Here is a 26179-nt window from a genome sequence, read left to right as displayed (position 1 = left end):
CGGACGTGCCCCGCGCTGCCATTGGCGGGCGCCGCGGAGCGGGGGCGGGGCCTCCCGCGCCGCCGCTCTATAAGGAGGGACGGGGCGGGGGGTGGGGGGCGCAGCGGCGCGCGCGGCGGGGAGGGGGCGCGCGGCGGCGGTGGTTGGTGGCGGTTAGTGGCGCCATGCCGGGGCTCTGGGAGCGGTTGGCGGGCGGCGAGCGCGGCCGCCTGGAGACCTCRGACTGCGAGTCCCTGGGCAGCGCCTCCGGCTCGGAGGGAGGTAAGTGGCGGTGCCCGAGAAGGTCTCCAGTGGGTGGGGGGTTTCCCATAATGTCCCCTCGAGGGGTTGAGGGTCCCAGAGAGGGCCCCCAGTAGGTAGGAGGCTCCCCCATGAGGTCCCCTCAAGGGGTTGAGTCTCAGAGAAGGTCCCCCACGGGTGGGAGGCTCCCCCATGAGGTCCCCTCAAGGGGTTGAGTCTCAGAGAAGGTCCCCAATGGGTGGGAGGCTCCCCCATGAGGTCCCCTCAAGGGGTTGAGTCTCAGAGAAGGTCCCCCACGGGTGGGAGGCTCCCCCATGAGGTCCTCTTGAGGCGTGGGGGTCCCTGAGGAGGTCCTCATGAGGTCCCCTCAAGGGGTTGAGTCTCAGAGAAGGTCCCCAAGGGGTGGGAGGTTCCCCCATGAGGTCTCCTTGAGGGGTTGTAGTCCCAGAGGAGATCCCCATGAGGTTCCTTCAGGGGGTTGAGGTCCTAGAGAAGGTCCCCTAATGGTGGGAGGCTCCACCATGWGGTCCCCTTGAGGGGCTGGGATCTTAGAGAAGGTTCCCCATTGATGGAGGAGTCCCACCTGATGGGTGGGGGTCCTGCCACTGCCCAGCRTTGCCCTGCTGCAGCATGGTGGGGGCTGCAAAAAGGCTCCATGTGACCATCAGGTGCCCCCAATCCTGGGGGTTGGCCCCCAAGTGTCCCCTGGGAAAGGCCAGAAGTGGGACCCCATCCCCCTCATCCCTGCCCGGTGCTGACCTGCCTCTCTGCTGCCTCCACAGACGCCGAGTATGCTGACGAGGCCTCCCTGCCGGACCTGGACCTGCTGCATGACCCCGAGGACGAGCTGCTGTGCGCCAACCTGATGGAAGTGGTCCAGGCCACGCTGGGCAAGGCCCCCCTGGGCCCCAAGCGCTGCTCCCGGCTCCTCATGCCAGACCAGCTTGTAGCACAAGTGCGGACAGAGCTGCTGCACCTGGCCTGCAGCGAGCCCTGCGGGCTGCGAGGGGCCCTCCTCGACCTCTGTGTGGAGCACGGCAAGGCCTGCCACGACGTGGGGCACATCACCGTGGACCCCGCCGTGGTGCCCACCTTCCAGCTCACCCTTGTGCTCCGGCTGGACTCTCGCCTCTGGCCCAAGATCCAGGGACTCCTTGCCTCGGCGCCTGCTTTCACGCCTGGCTTCAGCCAGTCGCTGAAGCTGGGCACAGGCTTCAGGGTCATCAAGAAGAAGTTATACAGCTCTGAGCAGCTGCTCATCGAGGAGTGCTGATGGGCTGCGCTGGAGGGGGCCAGCCACGGCATGCCGGCCTGGAGAAACAGCTCACCCAAGTGCTTTCGGAAGAGCTAACAAGAGGGAGAGGAAAAAAAGAGAAAAAAAAAAAAAAGAAAAGCTGGTTAGAGCATGGCAGCTCTCAGCAGCCACTGTAGTTTAGGTTAGGTGGAGTAGAGCTCTAGGTTGAAGTAGTTTGGGCAGGCGGAGGTCCCTGCCGTGACAGCCACGCTGGGGTGTCCCCGGTGCAGGCAGAGCAGCCCTGCCGGGGAGCGCTGGCCCCAGGTGGCAGCGGTGGGGGCTGTGCTGTGCTAGCTGTACACTTTGATGACTGTAGGATGTTGCGACTGCGGCGATGTGCTCCCTGTCCCGGCGGCAGGGCTGCCGGGAACAGGCCCTCTCCCCACTGTTGGTGACTTCTTTGGTGACTTCTCTTTCTTGTTAACGATGATTGTAATTGATGGTTTTGGGGGAGGGTGCGTGTGTGGGAATGAGTGACCTGARTCTGGATCTGAGACAAAACTCCACTACTGACATCTGGGCAGCTATGTTCAGACTCCCAGGAAAAGCGGGAGCCGGGATGACCGGGGCAGGGGTCTGAAATCGTGTTGTGTCTTTGATCCCTGAAATGAACCCTGCTGGAAGGTGCCCGCGGCGCTGGTGGGAGAAGGGGCGCGCGGYGACGCTGGGACCGAGGGCAGGATCCCTCGCAGGCCTCCTGGGCGGTACGCGCTCCCGTTGATTACAGTTTACACTAGTTCACTTGATGTTCAAGTGCAGAACTTCTATGCAATTGTGTCTTTTTTTTTTTTACTTTTCTAATAAAAACCTTTCTAACGGACACCTGGCTGTCTSTGTGTCTTGGCTTGATGCTCCGCAGGCAGCTGGGCTTTATTGCCACGTGTGCTGCTGGAGGCCTCAGTGCTGTCACACGGAGGCAACTTCACCTTAGCTGTGGCATGCTTGGCAAGCCTCTCACCCCGGTGCGGCAGCCCCCGTGCTTCGCACTGCGCGTGTCTCGGCCCTTACGAAGGCACCGGGGCGCCCGCACCGCGCTCCAGTTACCTCTAATTGCAGGGCACRGGGAGGTGACTCAAGGGTGGCGGAGTCAGTGGGGAGCTGAGTCAGGTCCCCAGCACACAAACAGCCTGTCACCGTCACAGGGGAGGAGACGGGAGCCCGTCACCTGAGCCCAGGCCAGCTCCTGCGGGAGGACACCAGGAAACGCCTGATGTTTCTCAGCGTCTCACCAACATCRGCGTGGGGGAGGCACCCCGAAGGTGAAAGTCCACCTCACACGGCTAAAATCCCCTCCAACTTCGAGAAGGTTCTTCTTCTGTAGTTTTCCTATATATATATGTATGCATATATATCAGCCATACTTGCAGGGAATGCAAAAAGCCAGGTTATCTACTAAAAAATAAATAAATAATAAAACCCAGGAGGCCAGTCCCAAAAGAGGAGACTGCTTGGGTCACACCGAGTTCCCCTGCRTCCAGGCTGGCACAGGAAAGGTTCCCCTCGGAGCACGCTCCAGCGCTCYGTCCTCTGCTCCGGGCAGAGAGACCCATTACGCAAGCCTACAATTACAACAGCTCAGAGAGAAAAAAAAATCCCCAAAACAGGAAAAAAATAAAAGGCTTTCATTAAAGTGTAATTAAGTCACTCGGCAAATTAAAAGCCAGGCACAAGATGCAGAGGATAAAGCTGGGCAGAAACATTTCCATCTGAACGCGAGTTCGTTCTGGCCTTGGGCTTTTGTTCGTATTCCCCTTCCCACCCCCACAGCCCCTGCAGACAGGCATCAACTTTCTGAGGGAAAGGACATTTTCCAAAAAAAAAAAAAAAAAAAAAAAACCCACCCTGTTTCTGAAAAACACAACCGGCCACCGGAACAACGCTGACACCCGCGATTGCTCTCCTGCCGACCACCACCGAGGAGGAAGCAAAGCAGCAAGCAGAGCCAGGCCCGCAGAGCCCCGCAGCGCGTGCAGGGCTCCCCCCTCGGGCACCCGGACGCCTTCCCGAGGTTCGGGGCGCCCCCCAAGCCCCGCTGCGGAGCCCCGAGAGGCGCGACGCGCCTGCGCTCGGCTTTCCGCCGCGCTCAGGTTCCGGGGCCGGCGACGGCCTCCCCGCCGCAGTCCCCGCTCTAGTTTCAGAGGGGAAAAACAGCGATCGCTGGTGGAAACCAAGCTGGGGGGGGGGGAAACGCTAATAAATATATTCATGTATTTTTTTTTCTCTTTTGTTTTAGCCAGACTTGGGGGGGGGGGTCAGAGCGGCTCATTCCCGCGCCCCGTCCCGCTGCAACAGCCCCGGCCGAACACCGTCCGTCTGTCCGTCCTATTTATAGCAAAGTGCCCTTTCCGCAGTTAAAATTGGGAAGTGTGTGTGTAGGGGGGGAGGTCCCGGGAAGGCAAACAGGGCCGGGACATTTTCGCAGCTCGCCTGGAAGGTGCCAGAAGGCTTCGTGCGGAGGCGGCTGTATTTAGCCCTTCCCGGGAAAACGGAGGGATATTTTCGCGCACGCGGGGACATGGGGGGATCACTTGCAGCGCGCGTGACCGGCCTGGCAACGTGGGGCCGCCAGCCGCCCCGGGGCACCGTGTCCCCCCGACCCCCACCCCGAGCCAGCCACCTGGACTTCCCATTTCAGCTGTTCCCTCCTCCCCCCTCCCCAAAAAAACAAGCTTTCCTGGGCATCCGTACCCGCCAGGGCCGCMTCCGCTGCTGCCTTTCCCGCAGCCRCCACCGCCGTTAAAAGCTTGGCCGGCCCCGCCGAACGAGCCGGGCCCAAATCCCCCCCGTCTTTGCYGCAGCCCTTGGAAAGGTGGGAAAACGGCGCCCTGCGCGGCCTGGAGCCCTAAATTTGGGGCCGGCGCTGCTGAAACCCTCTTTTCCTGGTGGCGAACTCGGCGTGCTGGGTGCTGCGGCGCAGTCYGCAGCCCCGCGCGCAGCTTCGAGCCGGAAGGCAACCGGCCAGCCGAAGGCAACGGGACTCCTCGCGCCTCCCGGGAACTTCCCACCGCTTTCCCGCGCCCGGAAGTTTTCCCGCCGGCTCCGTACTTGGAGGACCGATCCCRGACACAGCCGGGCTGGGAGCGACGCTCTCCCTAAGGACAAACCGTTACTCGCGGTCAAGGACACACAAAYGCCAAAGAGGGACGAGCTCGAAGCCTTCGACCCCCAGCGGCCTCCGGCCCAATCTCGCCCTTCTCTCTGCGGCCGTCTCCAACACAACGTTCGCCGCTTCCTAGGAGGACGGCGCCGGGCAAACGCTGCGGCCCAGGGCAGAGCCCCCCGCGCGCTGCTGAGGCTCGGCCTCGGGGCGCCGTGAGCGCCGCCCCCGGGGCGGAAAGCCCAGCCGGTCAGTCCCCGTTCCCGAYTCGTTACCGGCCGCCCCCTTCCCAAGGGTGGCACTTGTGCTCGGCTTCGTTCGGTTCGTTCTCGCGGGCTCTGAACTGCCTCTCCAAGCTGCCAAAACCCCAAACGGTTCTCTGAAATGGCGGCAACTTACCCCGCGCTGTCGTCACTTAAAATTATTACAAGATTAACCTCCGTCCTATCATTCAYGTCAGGCAAACGTGGAACAGAGCGAGGTCAAACACGGGCCAGAGACACTCCCCTTGAAAAGGGGACATTCCCCCGACCATCTGACAACAAGCCACTGATGGTAACTCTTTCCAAGAACAAGTTTTCAAGCTACTGAGCACCTACACCAAATTTCTTCAGCTGCCCATCACATTCACCCTTCTCCTCAGCTCTGCTGGGAGAAGCTCGAGGAGTCCTCGAGGCAGCAGGCTGCTCACTGAGACAGGGTGGCCTCCGGAGCCTTGCGYGCAGCTCGAAGGAGCTCTCAGTCCAACTGCTTTCCAGACTTTCGGCATATCCAACACCCGTCCCCCCCTAAGGCTCTGTATGGGGATCCCATTGCAAAATTCCCTCCAACCTTCCGGAAGTCAGGCGTTGCTGGAGCTGCAGGAGTGCCTTGTGTCACCTTCTGCTTGCGACCTGCTAACATCTTCCAAACTTCTTGTGTAGGAGCTCCAGGACYCCCCACGCCCTGGCCTCTTCACGAAGACGAGCACCAGAGCCTTTGCGCAGGGCCACCTGGAAGCAGGAAGAGAAGACACAGCCCAAGCAGAACTGGCAGAAGAGGCAAGTTTTAGAAAGGTACCAAGCCTGGAGCTTGCAGGTGCCTAGAGGTACGATCTAGGTGCGTGGCAGATGCGACTCCAGAGCAGCAGAGAGGGGTAAAAACAGCAGTTGGTTAGGGCAGGACACAAAGCCGGGTGAGGAAACGGCCCACAGACAACCAGAATAGGTCAGAGACGTGCACACGGGAATAYGGCAGCAAGGCAACCTGCCCAGCCGCTGTAAGAGCATTCCCTCCGGGCTCCAAACGCAAGTAAAACCTATAAACCGGGAAGAGCGGCACTGCGGGGACGCAGCGCTTTCACAGCGCTTGTACCTTTTCTTCTCACTGTTCTCTCCTCACTTCCTTCCAAGTTACTGCCCTCAAGATGCAACGCGAGAGTCTGCACGATACAAACACAGCTGAGGCATCTCACGTTATAAACATTTATTTATAGATGTACAATTTTATAATTAATTCTAAATCAAGAAATACAGCTTCTGTGAGCATCCATTAGGATCTATGCTTTCTCGCTCATATTATCCATGGATATCTACTCAAAAAAAATCAAAAGGTTTTGGCGGGCAGGCTCCGGACAGGGAATGCCATTTTGCAAGACATTCAGCACCTTTTGCAAACGTGACTTTCACTTACACCCCCTTCCATGATCTCTTCATGCCAACTAGCCGGTGTCTCTATTAAAGAGTTATTTCATAATGCCATACTTCCACCAAATTCCTTCCACAGACGAAGGAATCATTAAAAACAAAAACCCAACAATAAAACCCCTTAAAATCAGGTCCAAGTCATGGTAGCTGTGGGATAATAAGGCTTATAGTCAACAAGAGGGCTGATATTTTGCAAAATAAATAAAAACCCAAAGACAGAGCATACAGATTTCTAACGATAAAGAAATAAAACCATCTTACCTCTCATTTCTTSCAGCCCTTGCCACCCTACCCAGAAGCCACCGCTGTTTTGATTAATTCCCCTAAGGGTGTCTGGGGATGGTTCTCACAGGAAATGTCTTTAGACAAAAGTTAACTGCAGGGTACAAAAAAATCCAGTTTATTCCACTGAAGGTAACTTCACTCATTCCGTTTTTGCTTCTCTTGTGCATGTGACAAAAGAGAGAGGACGTAACCTTGAGCGCTCTTCCGCTGCTCTAATCCAGGTCCTGCCTGATAAAGCAGGTAAGCCAASGCTTTCTGCAGCATCATTCCTGCTTCTGAAATGCAAGATTGGCAAAGTTGTTGCTATAAAAGAGCTACATCTTTAGCTGCGATCTAGTGACAGTGCTCTGCAAAGCTCAGTCAGGAATCTGAGGAGATCAAGTATATCCTCTGATTGCTGATCCCCCCCAGCAAAACTTCTTTCAACAGAAGCAATAAAAAGCTCCGTTTCTTATGGATATCAATATTTTATAGGTCTCCTCAAAGAAACATCAGAAATATCATGTCAAGGCCACAGCCACATTACAAGTAGGAGTGCCGGTGGGAGAGGAACCCCAAGTTTAGGGGGAAAAAAAAAATAAAAGAAGAACAAAGGGACACAGCTTACGGAAAGCCCTGTTTACAGAACGAATGCTGCACACTGATTACGAGGCAAAATGAAAGCAGACTCTGCAAAAAAAAAAAAAGTTACGCACACAGATAAACCGAACAACTGATGAGCTAAAACCATCTAGGACAATCCTTTCCTTCACTGAATGAGATGTCAGTGCTCAGTTGACCTGCTGTAACTTCTGCCAGTGTTGCAAAAACAAATCATATGTCTGGACAATTTCCTTTTCTTTCCACCCCCTACAGATTTGAAAATTTTTATTAAAACCCCAAAGTAAGGCATCAACAACCTAAGCCACAGAATGCTGTTGTCCTCAAGAAAGCAAAATACAACAACTGCAAAGTGTTCCTCGTTTTAGTGTCTTGAGGCAGGAAAGCTCTGCGGAGTGGGCCACCCTGGGAAGAGAGACTTCCTGCTTCCCTGCAAACTAAGCCTGGCACAAAACATAATAATTTAATCCAACTCCTGCATAGTTTAAAAGTACAACATATATACAGCTATAAATTAATTCTAAATAGATTATATATTTTTTTAAGCTTTCTTTTATCATCAAATTGTCCGCTTTCTCTCTCCATCAGAAATGACCAGCGCAGGCACGAAGAGTCTCCTTTTGCTTCGTGGCTTCTGCAGTTTTGTTTTATTATTTTACACTCTACACATTTGTTCTCATGGTTGTGGTATCCTAGGAGCAACTAGACTGTCGCACTCTAGCGGTGTTGGAAGGGAGGGAGGAAGACGGGCAGCTTTATTTCCTGTTCTAATTGCTGCCTGAGATGTCTAACGGCGGAGACAGACAGAGAGAAGAAAGAGGGCAGTTGTGCGCTGCTAATTCTCCAATTCCATTTTAATTTAACGTTTGATTCTTTAAATATAAAGTCTGTCACCTCGGCTCAGTGCACTTCACCAAAAGTCTTCAGGCATTTCAAGAGTCTGGGAATAAAAGCGGTAACTGTGTCAGTCTCCAGCCAGTTACATGTCACAGTACCCCCCTCCCCTTCCCACCCTTCCCCTAGATTCAGGGGACGGCTTTTTCAGCCAYGCCAATTCAACGTGCAGTGGGTCCTCTGTTGAAGAGGGATTCTCTTTTTCTGATCATGGGTACAGAGAAGTGCTGCATTTCACAAAGAAAAGCAGGCAATTAATACTCATCTCTCACTGAGCAAGAGGTGCASTTATCAAAACAAGACAGTGGGCGTATCAAGATAACAACGGTTCCAAAACCAGGATACACCCAAATAAAGGCAGAATGTGACCCATAGGATTTGATCTAAGGGCCAAACTTTCAGATGTGCTCTATATGCCAAAGAAAATAAAACAAACAAAAATTCCACTGCTAAACCTTCTTACTCGTGTGTACAAATCAAGTAGCTAGATATCCACTGTCCCGGAGAAGTCTCTGCAGGCCTAAATGGCATCTACAAAACTAAAATTGGTCTGAGCTTCACCTTCAGTTTTCTAAAAAAAACCCRCTTTCAAACAGTTTTGTGGGTGGAGGAAGCCTGCGGGTTTTTTAATACCTGGTAGGTGAAATCAGCCTAAATAAGCGAGCAGAAATGCGACTCCAAACTCCATGCCAATTTTTTCATAGGTTCTCCTATGACCCAGGGCACCTCGGTCTCCTCTATGCTACTAGACTTGCCTTAATTTAAACTCTCCAACCCATGAGTCTTCCAGACTCRTGCTCAGCTTTGTTTCTCGGTTTAATACAGTAAGTTACTTCTACAGCCTGCTACAAACTCTGACCGTTTGTTTTGTTTTCCTTGAGTGTCACGGAAAGGCCACAGGGGGCAAGGAACATCTGTGCTGTAGGAGTCCATTCCCTGTCATCGTATTTCTTCAAGTGCCATAGGATAACAGCTTTTCAATAAAACAGACAATAAAGCAACAAAAAGGTTCATTAAAACGTGGCAGCTGGCTCCCAAGGCTGGTAAAGGCTTTGCAAGACACGGGAAAAAACTTCCAACCAGCCAAGGCACACACTACCACTGTATCGAATGCACAGTTGACAAGAACTCAGCTGAGTCGCCAACATGCCTGGGGCTTTTGCTTTGTTCCTAGAGAACCAACACCAACAACGCCAGAGAAAACAGAGAGCTTGGAGAGAGCTGAGGGTGCTGACATGCAAACTAAACAAAATCAATCTCCCAATTAAAGTGTGTACACTTGACAGAGGGCGGCGCTTCCCCCCATTATGTGTGTGCATCCAGAGGAGACTCGTGAAGACTTGCGTCTTAAACAGAGATTTAAGTAAGTATTAAAAGCACTGATGTGCCATGCTTCAGCGTCACGGGAAGCATCGCCAGCTCGTACTTAGACCTCTGCTGAGTGGGCTGGCAGTGACTATCCGTGCAGAGAGGCTTGAACGTCAGACAGTCTGCTACAGCTGGGAGTGCCCATCCTCTGTGCTCGCTGGTACAGATCTGAGTCTCCGAAGTAGCGTGCCCGGTACAACAAGCCTTCCTCTGCAAAAGGGAAAGCCCAGCATTACAAACACGACGTGAAAGGAGATCATCCGCTAGGCCATCCACCACCAACACCCCACGGACCACGCTGGGAACAGGAAGCACCTCACGTTCTTGAGCTTGCAAACAGTTTGCTTTAGTCGCCACACTGCGCTGACTGGCCAGATGGCCAAATTATCTCACGGGCAGACTGGCTGGGTGGCTGTCTCTCCCATCCCTGTGCTCGTTCAGTAACACATGAGATGATTTCAGTGCTGCAAGAATAGCTTTCTGAGCGGAGACGGGATGTAGGATGGAGGACATCACAGGCAGCAGACTTTCAGACATGCCTATTTTGGGAGCTGGATGGATACGCCAGAAATATTTAAAAGGCATTTTGTTCTGTGCAAGAGGACAACTAAAGTACTAGACAGAGCCATTGGGGTCTCCTGCAAATCAGATGTCTGCAGCCTTCCATCCCCACGAGCGGGGCACAACTCGTGTCTGATCTGTTCTACAGCAGCACTAACATATCCCCCCCCCAAAAAAAAAAAAAAAAAAGAGAGAGAGAGAGAGAGAGAGAGAGAGAGAAAGAAATGTCCTCACACCATATTACACTATAACTTTAGCATAACTCAGTCTTCAATCACAGACTTTTCCAAAGCGGACCTCATTCTGCAAAATCCTCCATTCCTGACCCCATACTACTCACTCTGCTGCTTCTCCTTCCAGCAGTTATTTCGAAGATTTGCGATGTAGTCATCCTCCACGCTTCTTTCAACATTTTTTAGGTTTGTGCCTGTGTACTCTTCTGCAAAGTTCTCGGATACGTAGTAGACGACTTTCAAGTGCTCTGTCACCCTCCTGTGTATGTGACCCACAGACCTAATTCAAGGAGGAAAGTCAGAACAGCACAGGACACTCTTCAAGGGCAGAGCAGAAAGCTCCCAGCTCTTTAGAATGCCCAACATGCCACACACAGTATCAAACCACTGAAAACATACACCACTCCTGTGCATCCATGAACTCGAAGCTTTGGTAAGGAGAAGCATTTCTGACAGAACTGAAACACTAACACTGGGAAAGAAAACCTGCCAGGCCTCTAGCTAGGTGGGCAGAGCTCTGAATACAGACATATCTCTGAGGCAGACTGCCCACGGACTAAATAAATTTAAAATAAAGTGCTCATTAGAATTTTCAGCACTAATTAAATCCCTCTGCAACTTCCTTGCTGACGACACCGTCATCTGTTTTTGATGCTGAGCTCCAAGGATGGTTACAAAGTTAGGAGGTGGATGCACTTGCGATGCAGGGTAAGACCAGCCAGCATGGCAGAAATGTGTCTGCATAGAGGGCTAAGGCAGTGCAGGGGTCAGAGCGGAGCACAGGCCGGCTGTCACAACTCCTCAGCAGCCCTACTTACTCAGCAAGGCTGCCTCTCGGTTGAACCCAGTCCCCTTGCTCTCTTCTCTGAAGATATCTGCTAACCCCAAGAGTGTCAGCTTCCTCTAGCACATCACATGCTGCAACGAACACGGTTGCTGCAAGAACAAAATCAGATCCACTCTGCACTCAAGCCTGCACCGACTAGCACAGAAAGCACTTTCTAGAAGGAAATCTCTCATTACCCTGCCCCTGCAGCTTCGCATTTCAGACCAAGTGGGTGTACTTATTTTCCCCAGTACTCCAGCAAACCTAGAGATACTCGCTAGGGCGTGTTTGCAAGCCGTAACAGAGGACCTGTGCCCAAACACTAGATTCATCAGGAACAGCTCCAACTGGAGACGTGCCCAAAGTTTCCCCACAATAAATACCAGCTGGTTGCTGCATTAAAAGCGAGCCTGATTCTTAAACCAGGTATAAGCATTAACTCATCAGCTTGCCCTTCAGTCTGTTATCAGGGTTTACAGGAGTGATTCCAACACCCTTGCACGTTTCACCAGGGACCAGCTTTCAGGGACAAACAGTGGGCAACTGGATAGACTTAACAGGACCGAAAAGCACTCTCAGCATTTTTCAAGACAAATGCTAACGCATCTCAGGCAGCATCTGTTGGCAGAGAGGCAGCCTGCAAGAAGCTCAGCTCACTATTTTACCTATCAAAACACAGCCTTAAGCTCTCCAAAAGTCTGTGTTTCTCTTCTGTACAAAGAGGAAGTAAGGAGGCTTCAAAGTGTGCCCTCAAAGGAGGAGCATTTTGAACCGGCAGAGCCCTAGCAGCGTTCCTGACTGCACAGAGAATRCAGGCAGGCCTTGGTGCAAGAAACCTGCCACCTGAAGTCAGACAGGCAGTTACATCAGGCAAATTCCACGAGGCTTTTATTGAATAGCAGGGTGGCACAGGCATACGGGCACAGAACTAGACAGCTCTCTCAGCAGAAAGCTGTCTTTTAAGGAGGTTTACAAAGGGAACTGAATGACAGAAGGTTCTTTAGGACTCTGCCACTCTCAGTAACAGTTTTCCATAAACAAGTGGCACCAAAACCCCTCTGTGCCATCAAAYATTGCTAGGTTCAAAAGCTTCTCACCTCCTGCTCACTGAGTTCACTGCAGGGAGCCCCAGTTCTCTGCCAAACAACAGCCAAGTACAGCATTTCCCTTCAGATCTGGCAGCAGAAAGGRGCCGGCTGCCTGAGCGAGCGAGCACACAGCACCGCCTGCCGGCACAGGATGCATTTTCAACTAGTTTCAAGTGCCTTGGTCACTCAAACAAAATGACAGAGGACTCTTCAGTCCAGATCAGCTCATTTGCCTCTCCTGTCCAAACCCAAACTTAGAAATCGGTGTGCTTGCATTACCCAAGCACATAGTTTAATTTAGTGTCCCAGCCGCTAATGGGAGCAGTATCTAGCTGAGGCAGGAATTGTACCATGCCACTAAAAGAACTTTGTCTGAGGTGCAGAAAGTTGAAACTCAATCTGTCATGAATAAAGATGTGAAATAGTCACAGGTCAGGCCAACCAAAAATGCGCTTGCCTTAGAACCAAGCACAGACCTTAATGTGCAGGGCTCAGCTGGGTCCTGAACTCAGCACGGGGAATTGCATGGCAGAGAAATATGTGGGGCTCAGGGATGGTTCTTGTCTGACAGCTGACAAAGCTGAAAGCAAATCCCTGTCCACTTGAAAGTTGTTCTCCGCTGAATGTCTTTTTACCTGATAAATCCCTCTCTTCAACAACCTAAAACAAACAGGTCTAGACACAAATATGCTAATTTTTATAGTTCTAATAARTACTACAGGAATCATACCTCAACACTCTTTAGCCTCTCCAAATGAYTCTTAATTGTGCTTTGTTCAAAAATGCTCTGTCTTTTGGATCTAAGCGCTAACGTGCCTTTGCCTTGGACTTGAAAGGTAAGCTGGGTTTTATATTAAAGRTCATCATCGGCAAACATTGCCATCAGTGAAACTAAATGGGGCCCGCTGCCTATAACCAAATCTGCCCTCCACTAGCCTTTTAAAAACACGTAAGGAACTCCACTGGAAATATATTAAGCCTTTGCAAGAATCACGCAAGCAGCCAGAAATYGAGTCTGTTCTCCCATTTTTTTATTGCCACTGCAAAGTGAGCAACAATAAAAATCTGTTTTATTTCGTCAGCAATGTGATCAGACCATGGAACKTCCACAGGAGGTGGAAGGAGACAGCATCACTTTTGCATAACAGATTTCTGGCTACAGCTATTTCACAGCAAGGTTAAGAGTTCAAAAACAGAGGGTTTCTCTGGAAGCATCCGTTATTCTGTATGTCTTTTACTCCTCCTCCTCTTTCTGTATTGCTTTGTACTACATGCAAATGCAGCCGAGACTGTTTTGAAGAACAGATCTGGTTTTGTTTTGCACATAGGGTCCCACGTGTTTTGAAATACCTCTACTGGGCTACAGACTCTCAAAGTCCTTTAGGCTCTCCCTTTCTCACCTAGCAATGAGAACGGACTGTGGAAGATCCCTGCCAAAGAACACCCTCTGCTAGGCAAGCGTGCACCTTCTGTGAGGTCCCTGTGCCTTCCATCTCAAGGCCTGCTTGAGAAGCAGCAGGCCTTCCCTGATGTGTGTGGCATCTGGGAGAAGGGCAGCAGTGGGAAAAGATAAAGCAAAAAACGACAGGAAAAACAGTCTGATTCCCTACCCCATAATGCCACCCTGCCCTCCAGAACCCAACCTCAAGCCCAGTCTAAGAAGTTTTAGAATAACAGGTACTAACGGCCTCTGGCTCAAACTGTAGGGTGGGCTGGAGACCATCATCTGGCTGAGAGCAGACACAATGATCAGGATGAGGATAGGCATCAGCTGGACAAACAACCCAAGGCCACCCTGAAGGAACAGAAATACACAGTGGAGTGCCATTCATACACACRTACACAACGATCCTACAGTATTGCTCTTCCTCCTTCACAGTCCTACCACGACTTCGATTCACCTGCTCCCTCCTAGGAAGTGTCCCAAAATAACTGGGAGCAATCCAGCAGCCCGACAATTCCCCTCCAACAAGGGCAGCATCAYTCTGAAGGTCCAGACTTCTTGTCCCTTCCAAAGACATGATAAAGGACAAGGGGACTGGCAGAGGTAGCCTTGGGAGTGCATTTCAAAACCTCGAGCCCACCTTTTGTTTGTCTAGGGCATCTGCCACTGTGCAGTTCCTGTCCTGCTCGAGCTAGTGATCAAAACTGCAGAACCAGTTTTATGGAAAGCACTCTCCCCTTTCCAACRTCAGATGAAAGTAATTCCCCCTCTGCCTCACCTCCTGCGCTCCCTGCAGTTCTAGCAGAGTATTCTTCTACCTTTAACCTTGAGAAAAACCCACAGGAAGTTCTTTTAAAAAAACCCATCACTGGCTATCCCCAGAAAACAGCAATTTTCCTTTATTCTCAGTTCTCTAGATTAAAGGGCTCGGAGTGCTGCAGACAGACTTAGGTTCTGTGACGAAAAGCGTAACAATAGATCATGCTATCAAGTGCTTTCCTTGGCTAATTAAGCATCACAGATTAGGAATCCCCCATCTTAAATACTAGAATAAAAGGGAGAAAGAGACGATGTTGGGAGAAGCTAAGAGTATACATCATCCGAAAGGTGGATTGGCTTTTTAAATTAAGGGATTAAACGAGAAAAGAAATGTTCATCCTGTATTAAAAACAAACACGTTTACTGATACAATCTTATCTCAAGGTGTCATTGTTTCTASACACATCGCTGTTTTCCCCACCGGAAGACAGCTATGAAAGCCCATGGAGGGCCACCAGGTAATTAAACCAGCAGCTTCTTGTAAATTCTGGAGCTAAATTACTTCCCATTACTCATTCCTGCCCAGGATGTGAAAACAAGGACTGTCTCATAAAACAGCCGCACTACCTAGCTGCGATTTATATATTAGGAACACTCTTACAGTCCCAGCCCTCTGCCTGTTCTCCACTTACATCGCCCTGATGTTCTCGTCTGTCCTGCCTCTGATGATAGGTATATCGCATCCTGCCATTGCTGTATACGTGAACGTTACCTATAGGCAAAAAAGAAAACTGTTACAAAGCATTCACGGCACATAACACCATGTCAGCTGGCTGTGATGGAACCAAAAAATATGGTCACACTGCCTCACCAATTAAAAAGGCAACAGATAGAGCAGACGGAGTGCTAAAAAGCCAAAGGAAATTCAGAAAATTTTCAGTGTGTCAGAAGAAGGATCTGCTGCTKTGGCTTTGGCCACACTCAGCAAAGATAAAGGGACAGAGGGAGGTACTGTAAAGGGCATTTACACTGWGCTCACACTTAGATCTGGTCTGCTGTTACCATTGCTCCCAGTTCAGCCTACCTCATCTATCAGGGAGACTGCGAGGCACTGCACAGGCAGTAAAGGAGGGATCCTTAACAGCTCACCAGAGACTACGTAGCTTTAAGGTGATGAGATATGAGACTTCACAGGAGACTGATAAAAGAACCTATACAAAAGAATCTATATTTATGACCTGAAGTTAGCATTTACAAAATGAGCKATGGATAAAGCCTCAGCTGAAAAAGGAATCCTCCCAGCGTATGCTGAGCGGGTTTGTCTAAAGGTGAACTGGTGGTGGGCACAGAGATCTAGCCACAGGATTCTGTAGGATCCCAGGAAAATCCATTTTGGAAGTGACCTCAGAAGGTCACCTAGTCCAACCTCGTGCCTGAAGCAGGCTTAGCTACACAGAAAGAATATCCTGTACAGGACTCTCACTTAGAATAGGATAGAATTTAATTTTAGAATAAAACCAATTAAAAAGAGAACATTCTGTTTTTCTTTTTTTTCCACCATAAAAACAGAGCTCTTCCTTGTCTTGTCTTAAACGTCAAAACTACAGCTGAAAAGGGAGGCCAACCGAGAAACTGATCTTGAATTCCCACGGGACAGTGAGAAAAGGAAAAGAGATTAAGCTAAAATAAAACTCACTGTTTTTACTGGAGTAGCTTTACCTCTCCAGCACGCAGAACATGAATACAAAAGGCCTCAAGATGCCATTTCAAGTACTTGATATTAATGTGTTAATTCTTAGGTATCAGATAGGAAGGAGCTACTTTCAATCTATTCGACTGAAACAGAAATATTTTTTTCCAAGTTTGTCCCGAGAGCCCAAATAATCACAGCTTCTGCTTCCAGCCAAATATGACTACAGAAAATACAAGGGAATCTTCTAAAATAGTCTGACCCTGATATTAAATATCTTCTTGATCTGAACTGATCAAGAGAAACAACAATCACTCTGCTTTTTGCTGCTCCCAAACAACGATCAGCACTGCGTATAGAGATGATATAGATTTGATTTTCAACCCAAATGGTTTAAATTGTGCTCTAGAAATAACACTTTCATCTTTTTTTATGGGACAGTGGAAAAAAAGGAAGTGGAGATTCATCTCAAAGAAACTGTTTCAGCTGTGTGGCAGTGCAGATACAGATCACGAACAAGGCCTAGAAGTTACTACATTTTGTTCTGATGAGAAGATTTAATGTCCAAAACCACCAGGCAGAAAATCTGTTTTCAAAATAGGGTTACTTTTACAACTAGCATTAAAACAAATCATTTTTGTTCTAGTGTTCAGCCCAACCTAAAAATAGTGAATATCGCCAGCATGCAAACAAATACCTGAAGCTGGGAAGAAGTCCAGCTTCGATGGTATAACCTGCTGTTTGCTGAGTTCTCCAAGCACCTATGTGAACAATTTAGAAAACTCTAGGTGTTTAGATCATTTGTGAAGGAGAACTCTCATCAAATTTGGCTGTGGAGAAGAACACAGCTCTCAAGCCGGCCCTTGCACAGCTGAATAAATCACTATTGCATTATTGCTCTGTCAGAAGGATTSGGTCCCATTCACGAGATTAAGGTTTAACAGGCTTACTAGAGGGAAAACCACCACCAAAAAACATGTTGAAGAGGTCTTCAGGGGAGATATCTGCTTCAAACCCGCGGTGGAAGTCTGAGTGGCTGTGTCCGTGCCGAGCAGGGTTGAGCTTCTCGTCTCCAAACTGGTCATACTGCTTCCTCTTCTCTGGGTTGCTCAATACCGCATATGCATTACCAATGGCTGAAATGTTGGCAACAAGGAAGCAATTAACTTCTTTCTTCTACAAATAATACATTCATCCCCGCAAACTGGCAGGACTTGCCTTTCTCATTACACAGATGAGATTCGCAACCGCCCAAATCTTTTCAAAACGCTACTTCAGCTACACAGCACCAGCACCTGGCACACTTCTCGGGTGAACACGGACAAAAGAAAACCGGGCCAACAAACTTAATGAATAATTAATTACTTGAATTGATTATTCAATTAATTGAAATTAAGAAGTTTTAGTATCATTGGTATGAATTTGGTATACATCCATTGAGAAATCCTCCCAGATGAATGAACCTATGAATTGCTGAAGAAAACTGATAAGAAAGCAGCTACTCATTTCATTTATTAAACTTGCTATTTCTTTTGAACAACTAGTGTCCAAATCCTTCAGCCATTGTACAGGAAATTATGATTTTAGTTGACAAATTTTATCCAAAAGTGGCATTATGGCRACTCAATATTAGAGCCTAAAATCAGGACTGCAAAGGATTTAACTATGGCCTACATCACTGAAAGAGTCTTTAAAACCTCCAGTAAGACCTACTAAGAAAATGTTGGCTAAAAGTTATGTCTGTGAACTAAAAAATTTCTAGATGCCAGAAGCAAGGTGCATAATTACAAGGATGGTTAACCACCGCCTGTGACAGTGGAAATGTACTGAAACTAAATCCCCGCCAGTTTCCCAGGTAACTCTCTTCCCAACCTCAGCACGTAATAACTAGGCTGCCAAAAATGTCTGCCTGCCACCTTCCTATTTCTGTACTTCTTTCTTTACACAGCCCAGTTTACCACTTCCACTCTGTTCTCTGTATTTGACTGCCGAGTGCCTCTTCTCTCCTCCTTGCATCACAAGGAAGTTGAAAAAAAAAATCACAGTACTACAGCTGACTGATGTAAAAAAGGCAGGAACAGAAGTGAGGGAGAAGGGAGATACATGCCCTTTTGAGCAGATGAACCCTAAGATTGAAAATTTTGCCAGCAGCCAGGCTGAGCTGTTCAGTTTCTTCTTGGCCTAGAGTGTTGGAGAGTGGAGGATATAATAACAGTACGTTTATTCTCATTTTTGTTTATAATCAGTGCACACAGAGCAAACGTTTCTACAATCAAGCAAGGAGGCTAAACTACAAGGGCAGGCTCTCAGYAAATTAGCTTGTTCTGTCAAACCATATGTTAGGCAATGAAAAYGGAGGCATTCAGGATTTGCTCGTTGCCTAACTTTCTGCTGACAAAGCCCAAGAAACATCTCATTCCAAATCAAGATTTTAGCCCAAAGTAGCCAGGTTCAACTCTTTTTCCAACGTCAGCCAAAGGTAGTGATGCAAACCTGCTCCAAGACAGGCTCTGGCCGACTGCAACTATGGACTGAGACAAGGTCTCAGGACAAAACGTAACACTTTATCAGCTGTCACTGGGAAGAGGAACGTCAAGACATCAGCTAATACATCAATGTTAGAAAAAATTAACTAAAATCCTCATAGTAGTGTACGCTTCCCCCTTTACCCTCTGGAACCAAATAGCTGGGCTTTAGTGAGCATTGCAGCTCAGGAGCTCAGCGTAGGTGCTGAAGGATGGGAGAACCAATGAGACAAGGCTTGAAAGAGAGATAATCTGATAGCAGATAGCCCCGCAACGCAGGATAAAGGGCACCTTGCCTAATGCACGACTTCTGGCACGTAACTCTTGTTAAAGCCTTTGGCAAACACTACTATTTAAGATTACAAGTGAAGAAACCTGCCTTTCGCCACTTAGCAAGGATCGAAGGATAAACTATTGAACAGTGGCTTACTGCACATGCTATGTAGATAGATGTCCACGGTCATTCACTGTTTAATCTGGACCCCACACTAAAAAAGGCTCTCCCAAGTAGCTGAGGGTCAGCTCATTATTTGCTAACAGCAATACGCTTATCAGTCACGGATTTAAGTCTTAAAAGACCTACACACAATCCTTACATAAGACTTTTACTGCTGAATTTATGTCTGCTAGAAGCATACCCAAACACTGTATCAATACGCTCACACCAGGCCAGCCTCGTTCCCCCTTTCTGCACAGAAAACAGAACAGACATTCTGTGTATTTCACTCCCAAGTTGGCTAGAATCAGACCGCAGTATTTACACAGCTTAACACTGCAAAAAGTAATGCCGTAAAATTCGCATCAAGAGGTTCTATGTTTGTTTAGTAAAACGATAACAGTCAAACTTCCACAGCTTGCAAGAGAAAATGCAGTTTCTAGCCACCTGGAAATTTACTGTGTTGATCCACATCCACCGGGTAGTTCTCATCGCATCAGTCACCACTCCTCAAAATCCCACAGGCCAAGTCACACAGAATACCACCACCAATGCCCATGTCACCTCCGTAGGTCCCACTGAGGTGAAAAGGGTAAGTCTTGGGTATTAGTGCCAAGGCAGATTCTGAACGCAGGGCTGTTTTCAGGAACAATCGTCAGAAAAGCCCTCGTTTTACTTGCAAGTAAATGCAGCAATTTCAGAACTAGTCCAGCTGAAGCCTAGCTGCGTGATCACCATCACGCTTCCTTTATTTTTATTTTACTTCACATAACCRGAGTTCTTGTGTAATGCTATTGCTTTTATTCTAAGGATAAAAGGGATCTACCTGGCCCACATGTAACTACTGAGCATTCACAACTGCAGGGTAAAAGCTCATCTAAGCATACTTCCCAGCTCTTCCTGAAAAGACTTGTGACAGTCTTACTGACACGAGTTTTATTTCACACTGTTTGACTCGTGAGGTTGTCCTTAGAGTTCCTGCTAGTCCAACTCGGCACCAACACCTGACAGCTGAGGGTAAGTCAAAGTTGGAAACGTATTTTACCTTTAAACGCTTCTGTAGCCCCTGGTGCATGGTTCTTATCCGGGTGGAACTTCAGTGCAAGTTTCCGGTAAGCCTTTTTCAGGTCCTCATCAGAAGCTTCTCTGTTTACTCCCAGAATTTCATAGTAATCTTTACACTGCTTTACCCTACCAGTAGAGAGATGAGAGAACATGRACAGTTAGTTTTGGCTGTGGAAGTTTCTTTGCATTGAATACGTCAACTTTGCAACATCACCCATCTCAGYTTAGATTGATGCTGTTCAGTGAACTCTGGTTTACGCAGTTCCAATTCTGCAGGGGATAACCCTTTTTTTCCCCTCATATACTCATTCACAGCGTGCCTGCATGAGCAGCACACAAACATTCTCAAAGAACAAGTCAAGCCAGTAAAGGTAGAAGGGCCTCTGCCCAGGCAATGAGATCATCTGCAAAAGCATTTGACTGACAAACAAGCTTCAGCTTYGTCACGATCACATTTTGATGGTTATGCAGGAGATGCAGGGGTTACAAATGGCAGCCAGGATCTGAAAGATAGCTGTTTCCTCCCCGCCCCCACCTCAAGACTCAGTTAATTCACAGACCTAAAAATAAAATCAGTTGATTTCTAGAGGAAGAAAAAGGGAGCTGCCCAGGCCTGCGTGAGCAGCCTAGTTCATACTATGAACCTTCACAGTTCCGTAATTACTTCTATTTCCCACACGACTTCACGTGTACAGAGGAGAGCAGGTTGGATTCTTGGAGAAATGGATGGTGTAATAAATACACCCAGAAGTCAATGAGCCAGAGCAGTTATTGCGCAATTCAAATCATATCCATACCCCTAAAMAAAGTTTACCAAGTGTCTGCAGTCGAGCCCTTCAACTTCCAGTATTTAGGAATGGTATAGAGGAATAAAGAAAAGCTGAAATAGTATTTRGAAAACTGTAGATTAGATAAACATGCGCTGAGGCTTTCCAGCAGGAGCTTTAGAACTATATTGTGCTAACAGAATGAAGTGTCCTGGGGTGGCTTTCTATTTTACTGAGCTTTAAGAGAGACCATGAGTAAAAAATCAGCAGGAGAGCAAGACGACGACACGATTTCCACTCATACACTTCAGGACTGGGATTTTTCACAGTATTATTGAATAGCACTAAAACAAGCACTAACGTGAAGCCTGTGAAATACATGCATCCAAAATGCCTCTTCGGACTTCAGCCAGGAAAAGAACTACAGTTCTAGCAACTGTACGTGCCTTTTAGGRGAAAAGCTCATCCTTTGTAGATCCAGTGCAACCACCACTCAGGACTGGTGTAGCGCTAAAACCTCTTAAGAATCTTTTTAATACCTAGCCAACTAAGATCACTCAGTATGGTTCAAAGCTGACCAGATCTCCTTACATGGCACAGAACGTGAGTTACTGTACAATTCTAACCTACTCCATGCGCCTTTCTCCTTCACATTCCACCTTTACATGTTTAAAACACTGCAAAAAACAGACTGGCATGACATAACAAAATCAAAATAAACAGTGGATCAAAGCCGTGGAGAGCTGTGCACACACCTCTTCACTGCATCCACCTGGTCCTGAGTATAACCCTTRGGAGCCTCCCCGCCAGCCTCCCCGTTGGCCGATGGGAAGTCTCCAGTCGTTTTCTTGTACTGGGGATTTGTGGACTCCTTGGATTGGAACTGGCCATTGGATGATTGTTCATTCTTGTTGAGTGACTCGAGCAGAACTGAAAAGAAAAAGAGATGAGAAGAAACTAAAAACAAGGTAAGAGACCACCTAGCTCAATCCATGCTTCCGTTCTCCCACAAAAAGAGAAACCCCTCTTATTCTCTTCCACAGCTTCAAGGTTTCCCCAAGCCTTCATCAGAAATATCATCACTTTTTCACTCAACGAACCCTAGATTTCCTACCGCCTCTTGTCCAAACACGATAAATAGTTCTACAGATGCCCTACTTGCTTCTCCCAAATTATGCAGCCCCTGCCAAATCCCCAGGTCCCTCCAGCCAGAGCGCCAACAGGTCTGGGAACTGCAGCAGATCACCAAAGAGCTCTATCTTTGTCCTCTCGCTTTTTTCCACATCTTTCCTTAACAACCAAACGTTTGCGTATTATTCACTCCCATCTCCTGCCTCGGAGATCCTACTCTGTGAGGTAAATCACGTGACAACACTAAGTCTTCAGAGAGCTCAGAAATTAATACCAGGGGATGCCAGTCAAACACTCCTCGGGGAGAGACAGAGCAGGAACACTCCCCTTTCGGGATGGAGCGCCACAGTCCTTATTGCTGGCAGCACAAGAGGGTCGGTAGAAAGGAGTCAGAAGGGTGCCCTCTTCTCCTGCTCTGCTGTACGGATTTCATCGGAGGAAGCTGTGAAAACCATCCTTTCCCTTAATGACTTAATACAAATGGCATAAATTTGCATCCTTTCCTTAAATGGGGCACATACAAATATTTGGTACATCGTTTCAGACCATCTCCTCTCTGTGAGGCTCAGACACTATCGTCTTTTCAGCCAAGAGGGCAAASATAGTCAGGCCTGGCCTAACAAYACAGGTCCGTAGCTGACCGCACTACGAAACCAAAGACGACTTCTCTGAGCACAGAGGATCYTTCCGTTATCTATTTCTCTGACAGCCAGACATCTCCGTCTTCTAAAACTATTTTTGTCTTTTTTTTTTTTTTTTAAAAAAAGTAAATATCAGTAAATATCAGATTGATCTCTTTGTCCGAGCAGTTTTTGAATTTTGTAAGTTTTACCCCTATTAAAAAGAACAGGGGCAAATAATAAGATTTAAAATAGAAAATGTTCTTAACAGGAGCATCTGTAACTTGWAAAGTTTGCAATCCTTTACTCTGAGCCTAGAACTGAGAGAGACATATCATCTCCTCCAGCAGATTGCATGTTACAGACCTTGCACTATGGGGGTATCACATTCTTCAAGCAAGTGCAAACAACGTACGCAAGCCAAAAGATGGGCCAAGATATCGTATCTGCCTCGCAAAGTTTGTCTGGACAAGAAAAAAACTGCTCAATAATCCAAGAGCCAATAAAGGCTACGAAGGGTAGAAATGAAAGAATGCTAAAGACCAGGAACTTACCGAACGGCCATTCAAGCTTGCGGGCTTTGCATATTTTAGCTTTCAGAACACTTTAAACGGATCTGTTACAAAATCCCTCGGAGGCATCGCTTACAGTTTACTTCTGGCCTCTCTTGATATTTTGGGTAACATCGAATAGGATAGCTCGTTCTTTCTGACAKTTTGTCAGAGTAAGCTAGGAGAAAAACGTCCAGGCAAATGAGCACATCCAGCTCTCATTTTTATACTAATGCTGTTCATGTTATTCTCCTGGAATCGCAAGCCAGAGTTGTATCAGCATTTCTTTTTGTGAAAATTATTCCAGTTTAATAAATCTCACTCTAGGGAAGTTCAACTTTAAATTTGGTCTCGATTCTCTCTTCGTTTCTGTCCRCTGTTCTTAGTTACAGCGTTATGAATGAACAAATCTTTGCCTCCCTCATATTTACACTACTCAAATGTTCACAAAATTACAGTCTTTGTTTTGCTACTTCCAGACTCAGAGCAGTGTGACAGGCGCTTCTAAGCCTCGTCTCTCAAGGCAGTCCCTCCACCCATCCTATTCTTGTTTTGGGCTCAGTTCCCTACAGCTTGCCAACAGATTTTTGGTAATGCGGTTCTCAAAACCAACCACAAAAGCCCACGTACGGCCACAGCTCGCTCCCATTCTGCTTTACAGCCTCGTCCTTTTGCCTCTGCATCCCACAGCCACGTTGGTCCTCTGCATGCTCACAGCACAGCGCAAGTTCATGAACTGCTGGATTAGAGACCACTGAACTCATTTTCAATTCCGCTGACTCACCTTCCCAGCCAGCACATGTTATGGATCGCTTTTCCTCACTTATTAGCTAGTGTTTTTTTCAACTTCTGTTATTTTTTCCCCCTTTCCCCAAAATCACTGCTGTAAAAGCAAACAGTGGAATTTTGCAGCTATGACAACGTGTCCAGCTGCATTTACGCAGGAGGTGATTTTTGCTAAAATCCCCTAGCAAAACCACTGCTGCTACTGTGACGACATCCATAGGATTCAGCCGAGGTCAGAGTCTGAAACGCTGGTTGCATAAGGTCCACGTAATTCATTTTTGCCAAATTTAACGGAACTTACAAGAAAGAGAAAGAGATTTCCCAGAAGCACATGAACTAYGTAAGGTCTCAGTGACCAATGTATAATTGTAAGATGTCCTGCAATATTTCCTGACTACACACCCAGAGCTCACTAGTGGAAGAAGAAAGTAAAGTTCAATAYGACAGGCCCCAAAACAACTGGCTCAAGAAGCAAAACTCAAAATTAAAATTCAGATAAGGTCTGTAAAAGTTAAAAACCAACCAAACAAACAACTCCCCCCMCACACACACCTATAGCCCTTTACACAAATTTCTGCAGCTTAAGAACATTCTTAGAAAAGAACTGTATGTAACTGGTAATTAATCTGTTGGAAAATGACGAGAAAGTAGTTTGTAAAAAATCTGTCATAAGGCTTCCAAGGAGCTTTTGAGATGGTTCCTCAAAAAGCATAAAATAGGCACGTGATCTCCAAGACAGCAGAATATTTTTTATGCACTTTGAAGTGAACCGTAGTAGTTGTGCTGTGGTTATCAATAGGGTCTAAGAAACGAGAAGCAAACCTTGCTGAAAGGCCCAGCCAGGAAAAAACAAGCACATCTGAGGCACATAAGCTCAAACACACTATGCTTGTTCGCCTGCGTACGAACTACATGAACTGGCTGCAGTTCCTCCAGCTGAYGTGCTCAAGGAGGGGATGCTGCAGCTACGACCACAACCAAAGCGATTTTACTTCTGTACGGCAGACAGAGCTGCAGGACAGTCAAAACAAGAAAACGAGAACCACAGCCTGAGAGGATGGAGGCCTTCTGTAACTCGCAGCCTGGGATGAGAAGTTTCACTCCACCATGCCAAGCCGCTTCTATTTGCRCAACGGCATGCTCTCTAACGATGGCCTCACAAAACAAACCGGATCACACCCCCGCAGCCAGCTAACAGACCAGAAGCAGGAAAGCACCTAGAATTTTGGAAGTTACTGAAAGCGCTGCGTTTGGCTCCTAATGTTCCTTCTCCCACCTTCATCGCTGCATAGAAACCCTTCTCCTTAATTCCTGAAGTCCCTCCTAGACAACAAGTAAGGACCAAGAATCAGCAAGGGACATCAGCAGTCAGATGAACGTTGCCAGTAACAAGTAATAACTGAAACACTGTTCTAAGGTTTGTCCTTTGGCAGCAGAGTCCCCGGTTTCAGACTTCTGACAGCAACCTTGGCTTGCCAGGGCTGCAGAAAGGGCTCTGCTAGCTGCAGGCGGCTCCTAGAAGCCTTTTCCCTAGGAAGCAGGCATGCTCTTGCTGCACACAGCGGCTGCTGYGTGCAGAACAACCCGCCTGGTTGCAGAGCAGGAAGGGGTCAGGCTCTGCAGCCCACCCTGCCCTGCCGCTGCAAGAGGCGGTGACCTGCCCAGTCGGGAAGGCTGGTTGTCACTCATCTGTGCGCGCTGCACACGGAGATCTCACTCTGCGCCTACCGGCACAGTCCTGCGCTCATGCTCTGCCCCCTCTGCTGAACAGTTTCCTCCTCTTCCTCGCTTTGCAGCCAGCATACAGGAACATCAGCATTATCCTTTAGCTACATCCAAGTTGAGCTACCTCCAGCCTTGTTCGCAGCTACAGCAGGGCRTAGTAACCGAGGGAGAGAAGCATGCACGGGAAGGAGGCCGGCGCGATGCTGCCGCAGCCATTGCCGTCCTCGACGCCTCCCCGCCGCCTTTTGCTACGCTCGGCCCCGGCGGYAGCAGGGAGGGCGGGCAGCCCTTTCCCCGGCGCGCACGCACACACGCACGCCTGAGATGGGCGCGCATCCCCTCGACGGCAGCGCGTCCGCGCCGTGAGCGAGGGGCGGCCGCTGGGGCACGCGGCCGGGGGCGTCGCACTGGAGGGCGCAGCGCGGGGCAGGAGCAAGGCGCCCCGGGCCCCCTCCGCAGCACCCGCGCGCCGCCGCTTCGGCGTCGTCGCCTCAGGCAAGGCGCGGCCG

At 48.5% G+C, this 26179-nt stretch overlaps 2 protein-coding genes across 3 annotated transcripts in view; one reads left to right on the top strand and one right to left on the bottom strand.

Annotated features, from left to right (window-relative positions):
- The first annotated feature begins 109 nt into the window (after positions 1 to 109).
- On the top strand, positions 110 to 2354 carry DDIT4 (DNA damage inducible transcript 4). Its single transcript, XM_085302052.1, has 2 exons — positions 110 to 261; positions 1023 to 2354. The coding sequence occupies exons 1-2, from the start codon at positions 165 to 167 to the stop codon at positions 1511 to 1513; spliced, it is 588 nt and encodes a 195-aa protein (XP_085158178.1). The 5' UTR covers positions 110 to 164; the 3' UTR covers positions 1514 to 2354.
- A 3726-nt stretch (positions 2355 to 6080) lies between these two features.
- The window catches only part of DNAJB12 (DnaJ heat shock protein family (Hsp40) member B12), a 20472-nt gene continuing 373 nt past the window's right edge, over positions 6081 to 26179 (bottom strand). Inside the window, exons 2-9 of one of the 2 annotated variants that reach the window (XM_085302051.1) lie at positions 21613 to 21787; positions 20071 to 20216; positions 17015 to 17200; positions 15067 to 15146; positions 13857 to 13966; positions 10365 to 10537; positions 9522 to 9673; positions 6081 to 8141 (exon numbers count right to left, since the gene is read on the bottom strand). In XM_085302051.1, the coding sequence (XP_085158177.1) occupies positions 9552 to 9673; positions 10365 to 10537; positions 13857 to 13966; positions 15067 to 15146; positions 17015 to 17200; positions 20071 to 20216; positions 21613 to 21787 (992 nt within the window). In that variant the 3' untranslated portion in view covers positions 6081 to 8141; positions 9522 to 9551. Of the gene's footprint in view, positions 9674 to 10364; positions 10538 to 13856; positions 13967 to 15066; positions 15147 to 17014; positions 17201 to 20070; positions 20217 to 21612; positions 21788 to 26179 lie in introns of both variants that reach the window. The other variant, XM_085302050.1, reaches the window with a different exon arrangement.

Source organism: Rhea americana, unplaced genomic scaffold, assembly GCF_003343005.1.
Source record: "Rhea americana isolate MKP2758 unplaced genomic scaffold, rheAme1 scaffold_183, whole genome shotgun sequence".
In the NCBI taxonomy this organism is placed as follows: Eukaryota; Metazoa; Chordata; class Aves; order Rheiformes; family Rheidae; genus Rhea; species Rhea americana.
The sequence above is the reverse complement of the archived record's forward strand: the minus strand, read 5'-3'. Positions and strand labels throughout refer to the sequence as shown.